General features: G+C 48.4%; 1 protein-coding gene across 1 annotated transcript in view; it reads right to left on the bottom strand.

Moving 5' to 3' along the window:
• Window positions 1–2,861: 2,861 nt before the first annotated feature.
• The window catches only part of LOC109911284 (gastrula zinc finger protein XlCGF26.1-like), a 25,741-nt gene continuing 22,722 nt past the window's right edge, over window positions 2,862–5,880 (bottom strand). The window contains exon 4 of the mRNA XM_048619303.1: window positions 2,862–4,140. Within this exon, the coding sequence (XP_048475260.1) occupies window positions 3,133–4,140 (1,008 nt within the window). The 3' untranslated portion in view covers window positions 2,862–3,132. The remainder of the gene's footprint in view (window positions 4,141–5,880) is intronic.

Raw genomic sequence — 5,880 nt, 5'->3', positions numbered from 1 at the left:
TCCTGCCAAGGCAGATGGTGGAATTTGAATTCAATAAATATCTGGAATTAAGAATCTAATGGTGACCATGAATCCATTGTCGGGAAAATCCCAACTGATTCACTAATGTCCTTTAGGGAAGGAAGCTGCCATCCTTACCTGGTCTGGCCTAGACGTGACTCCAGACCCACAGCAATGTGGCTGACTCTGAACTGCCCTCTGGGCAACTAGGGATGGGCAATAAATGCTGCCTTGCCAGCGACACCCTCATCTATGAATGAATAAAAAAAAGATTTTTTAACCTAATGTGTCTAAGATGGTGCCGTATGTGGCAACACTGTACAATTTTCATTGTATTCCTGTGCTTGTGTACATATGACAATAAAACCTAAATCTAGAATCTAATAATAAGGTGTGGGAGGAATGGGCCATTTGGTCCACCAAGCCTGCTATAATCATCCTAAATAAAAACTAAAAGAACTGCTGTAAATCAGAAACAAAAACAGAAATTGCTGGAAAAGCTCAGCAGGTCTGGCAGCATCTGTGGAGAGAAATCAGAATTAATGTTTTGGGTTGAGTGACCCTTCCTCAGAACAGAGTGTGATTTCTCTCCACAGTTGCTGCCATATCTGCTGAGCTTTTCCAGCAATTTCTATTTTTGTTTCTAATCATTCTAAACTTCACTTTCCTCCCTTCTTTCTATAACCATTAATTCCCTTGCCATTAAACATATATCTCAGCAATGAATATTCTTCACAACCCAGCCTCTACGACCTTCAGCAATAAAGATCTCTACAGATTCCCTACCCTCCAAGAAAAGATATTCCTCCTCACCTCTGTTTTAAATGTACCACCTCTTGTTCTGAGATGATGCCTTCTGGTTTTAGACTCTCCCATAAGGACAAACGTTCCATATCTCCACTGTCAAGTCTTCCAAGAATGTTGTATGTTTCAATAAGGTTGCCTGTCATTCTACTAAGCTTCAGAGTGTACACACCCAACCTCTCCTCGGAAGACTGTCACTCTAGACCCAGGATTAATTTAGTGAACCTTCTTTGGACTGGTTCCAAAACCAGTGTGTCTTTCCTTGGTTAATTTCACTCTCACACCTTTTGCACACAGCCCTACAAATGTTTACTCTACAAATAATTGCCTAACTCCCTTCTGAAAGACATGGGGCGAGTCTTTCTGTCAGGTACTGCATTCCAGATCTGAACCACTCACTGCATAAAGTAAGTGTTGCCTTGTGTTGCTTTTGCTTCTGTGTACTGCTGAAAAACAAATGACCTATTTTGTTGAAACTTTTCATCTTACACTCATCAGCATTTTCACAAGAAGATCAATATAAAGGAAAAAAACATTATGCAGTGTATGAGAAGTGTGTCCAAATTGCTTGCCAAGTGAACTGTGTTTGGTAGAGGCATTGCCTTAACAGTTAACTGTCAGTCATCATCTAACCGATGTATTCCCCTTAGCAACTACTCTACCAGAGCCCACTGGCCAACCAATCAGCACTATCTTCTTGTACAGTATTAAATATTGTTCTCCTTTGCATTGGTGTGAATGTCCTTATATCTGGAGGTAGAAATTGTCCGCAGAAATGTGTCTTTTTCAGCAAATAATCTCAAGTTCTGCACTACCAAATGACTGCTTGCTTCTATTGCTAATCACCTTGATGGATGTCTTTTGAGTTCCCAATCCTTCCACCCACGGGAACAGTTTCTCCCTAGCTGCTCTGTCCCATCCTGTTGTGATTTTGAATAACTCTATTAAATGTCTCAATCTTTCTTCTCCAAGACAAAGCGCCCACATAGCTTAACTTCCTCGTGCCCAAGATTATTCCCTCGAATCTTTGCCACATACCTTCTAATGCCCTCACATCCTTCCAAAAGACCTTCCCTACATTTGAGTCATAGAGCGTGGAAACAGATCCCTCAGTCTCACCAGTCCATGCCGACCATAATCCCAAACTAAACCAGTCCCACCTGCCTGCTTTTGGCCCGTATCCCCCCAAACTTTTCCTATTCATGTACTTATCCAAATGTCTTTTAAATGTTGTAACTGTACCCACACCCACCACTTCCTCTGGAGGTTCTTTCAACACATGATCCACTCTGTTGCCCCTCATGTCTTTTTTAAAATCTCTCTCACCTTACAAAGTATGCCCACTGAACATGATATTCCCCACCATAGGGATACGACACCTGCCATTCAGCTTATCTATACCCTTTATGATTTTATAATCCTGTATAAGGTCACCACTCAACCTCCTACGCTCCAGTGAAAAAAGTCCCAGCCTATCCATCCTCTCCCCATAACTCAAACCCTCCATTCCTGACAATATCTGGTAAAGCTCTTCTGAACCTTCTCCAGCTTAATAATATCCTTCCTATGACAGGGCAACTGCACACAGTGCTCCAGAAGAGGCCTCTCCAAAGTCCTGTACAACCTCAATGTGACATCTCAACTCCTATACTCAAAGGTCTGAGCAATGAAGGCAAGCGTGCTAAACGCCTTCTTAACCACCCTGTCCACATGTGATGTAAACTTCAAAGAATTATGAACCTGAACCCCTAAGTCTCTGTTCTACAGCAGTATCCAAGGCCCTACTTTTAATTTCATGAGTCCAGCCCTTTGTTTTGTTGAAATGCAATATCTCACATTCATCTGAATTAAACACCATCTGCCATTTGGACACAATGATGCTGAACCAGAGCTTCCCAAAGATTCACCAGAATGGCCTTTGCGCTCTATGCCTCCAGTAACCAAGTCATTGACCCCACCAGATTTTATAACAGCCTTAAAGATGTGCTCGTAAAGTCATACTGAGCTCCTGCCTTAAATTCAGAAACGAGTTGGCACAGTAGTGATAAAATATAGTTGTTTTATTTAACGCATCCACAGTTTTAACCTCCAGCAGCGACAGACACCAACCCCCAGCAGTCAGAATGAACATGATTCAGTCCTGGATGTGAGCAACATCAGAATCTAAACCCTTGAAACGCTTTGTGGAACCCGCTGGCGCACTTATCCAAACCTCTTTGCGCTGTGGAAGCAGCGGAACACCCTTTCCTCTTCACAATTCCTCAGATTGTTTTATGCATTAAAAATAGGCGCCACTCAAAGTCAGAGCCCTGCATGGGGTGGGGGTCACTAATTGGTGTGACCGCTCTGGTGCCTCAGCAGGTTGGAGGAAGAAGTGAAGCCCTTCCCACACAGGGTGCAGGTAAAGGGTTTCTCCCCGGTGTGGACAAGCCGGTGTTTGCGTAAGGTGGAGGAATCGCTGAATCCGTTCCCGCACACGGCACAAGTGAACGGCCTCTCCCCGGTGTGAGTGCGCCGGTGGGTCAGCAGGCTGGATAACTGAGTGAATCCCTTCCCACACACGGAGCAAGCAAAAGGTCTCTCCCCGGTGTGAGTGCGCCCGTGGGTCAGCAGGTTGGACAGCTGGCTGAAGGCCTTGCCGCATTCGGAGCAGACGTACGGCCTCTCCCCGGTGTGGCTGCGCTGGTGCTTCAGGAGGTGGGAGGAATGAGTGAATCCCTTCCCGCACTGGGAGCAGGGAAACGGCCTCTCCCCGTAATGAACCTGCCAGTGTGTCTGCAGGGTGGCCGAGTCATCAAATCCATCCCCACACATGGAGCAGATGAAGGGACTCTCCCCGGTGTGAAGTCGCTGGTGGGTGAGCAGGTTGGAGGACTGACTGAAGCCCTTCGCGCACACCGGGCAGGTGAACGGCCTCTCCCCGGTGTGAACCCGCTGGTGAGCCAGCAGGTTTGCCGACTGCGCAAATCCTTTCCCGCACTCGGAGCAGATAAACGGCCTCTCCCCGGTGTGGACCCGCTGGTGGGTCAGCAGGCTGGATGAATCACTGAAGCCCTTCCCGCACTCAGAGCAGGTGAACGGCCTCTCCCCGGTGTGAATACGCCGGTGCCTCTGTAGGTTGGATGAATCGGTGAATCCCTTCCCGCACTCGGAGCAGATAAATGGTCTCTCTCCGGTGTGGACCCGCTGGTGCGTCTGTAGGCTGGACGAATCACTGAACCCTTTCCCACACTCGGAGCAGGTGAACGGCCTCTCCCCGGTGTGACTGCGTCGATGAGATTCCAGTTGGGATGGATAATTAAACCCCTTCCCGCAGTCCATACATTTCCATGGCTTCTCCATAATCCAATTAAAGTCTCATCCACAATCAGTCTCTCCCCACTGTGAATGGTGTGATGCTTTTTCATAGAATGTTAAAACTCTTCTGTGTGCATGTGTATCTTTGGTGTTTTTTCCAGTCACATTGACGTTTAAAATCTTGTTGCAGAGACGAATCGTTTTCATTCCACAGTGAAAGGCTGGTGACCTTCAGGTCCGTGATGATTCGAGCGATGCACCAGATTGTCCCCTGCTGATACCTAGTGAAAGAAGTTCGCAAAGATCAGGATTGTAAGGAAAGGATTCAAACTCACAATTGTAGTTTCTGCGCACCACTCCTCCAGAGTTTCCACTCTTTGTGACCTTCCAACCCCAAGCACCCACGCAGGTTCAGCCCTCCGACTTCTTCCCCGAGACCCTAGCCTACTTTGAAAACTCACTTCTCCCTGGGCACATGTTCTGGCCCCCGCCTCAGCCCCCACCCCTTTGGACAATCTGCTGTGCACCCCAATTTAAGACCTCCTTCCACACTCTACAACCCTCTCTTTACTATGCTCGCAGCATCCCAATCACCACCAGCTTTGCTGAAACATCTGGGACCCAGCAGCAGTAAGGAAAGCAGGGTTGTGGCCATTCCTTGACAACAAGGTGCAGGGCTGGATGAACACAGCAGGCCATTCCTTGCAGCTTAGCCCCATCACTTAGCCATCACTGCACTGCAAAGGTCAAAATCCATGATGCAAGTCGCAATTTTGCTAACCCGCAAATTCTAAAAAAGTGATTTACGTCTTACTTATTGCTGAGCATACTTGCCTCTATCTTTGCCAGTGAGTGGAAACACAGCCCAATCCCAGTTGCACGTTCTGCCCTGGATGCTCCTGGGACAACGAAGACACAAGGACAACAACAACAACAACATCCCTGCAAGGTTCCAACCACCAATGGAAGTCCTACCCCGCTCCGGCCGGAGAAGCATCTCTGATAGGTTGGAGGACTCCTGGGTCCTCCAGGAGAATCCCGCTCTCCATTGGCTGAGGTGCCGTCACTCATTCGCGTGCTGGTCCCGCCTCTTCCGGTTCAGTCCGTCGGCCAAGTGGAGGTGGCGGGGAAGGGGGCGAATGGAACCGGAGAGAAGCGCCGGAAGCCGAGGAGGAGATGCGGGAAAGTGCTCAGCAGGTCAACGGATATCTCTGGGGGAGGTGGAAAGGGAGGATCTCCTTCAGTCTAAACGATGGTCATGGCTTTTCCTTCTCAACAAACTGTCGCGTTACCATGGGAACCGGCCGCGGCGTGCTTTCAGAAAGCGCATGCGCCGCGGCGTGCTTTCAGAAAGCGCATGCGCCGCAGCCGCGTTCTGGGGACAATAGGTGGGCGGGTCTTCAGGGTCCCAGAGCCCGGGAGGGAGCATCTTTGTCTCAGCACAGATGGACAGGGCAGATTTCTCAACCCATTGCAGAATAACAAACATGACATGGGATACCGAACCTCCTCCTACAAATTACCATCTGCATAGTGTGACCCTGGCCACAGAGGAGAATGTTCAGCCCCTCTTCCATCTGCTCTTCATCATTTGCTACCTCTGTCCAATGAAAATTTGCAATCTTGCTCCTGAATAGCTGAATAACCCATTGTCTACAAACCTGACTGCCCTGGTCGACCCATTGTCTCCGCCTGCTCCTGCCCCACCGAACTGATCTCCACTAATCTCGACTCCATTTTCTCCCCCTTGGTCCAGGAACTCCCCACCTACGTCCATGA

This window comes from Rhincodon typus, chromosome 42, assembly GCF_021869965.1.
Source record: "Rhincodon typus isolate 14 chromosome 42, sRhiTyp1.1, whole genome shotgun sequence".
In the NCBI taxonomy this organism is placed as follows: Eukaryota; Metazoa; Chordata; class Chondrichthyes; order Orectolobiformes; family Rhincodontidae; genus Rhincodon; species Rhincodon typus.
This window is presented reverse-complemented; position numbering and strand designations above follow the sequence as displayed.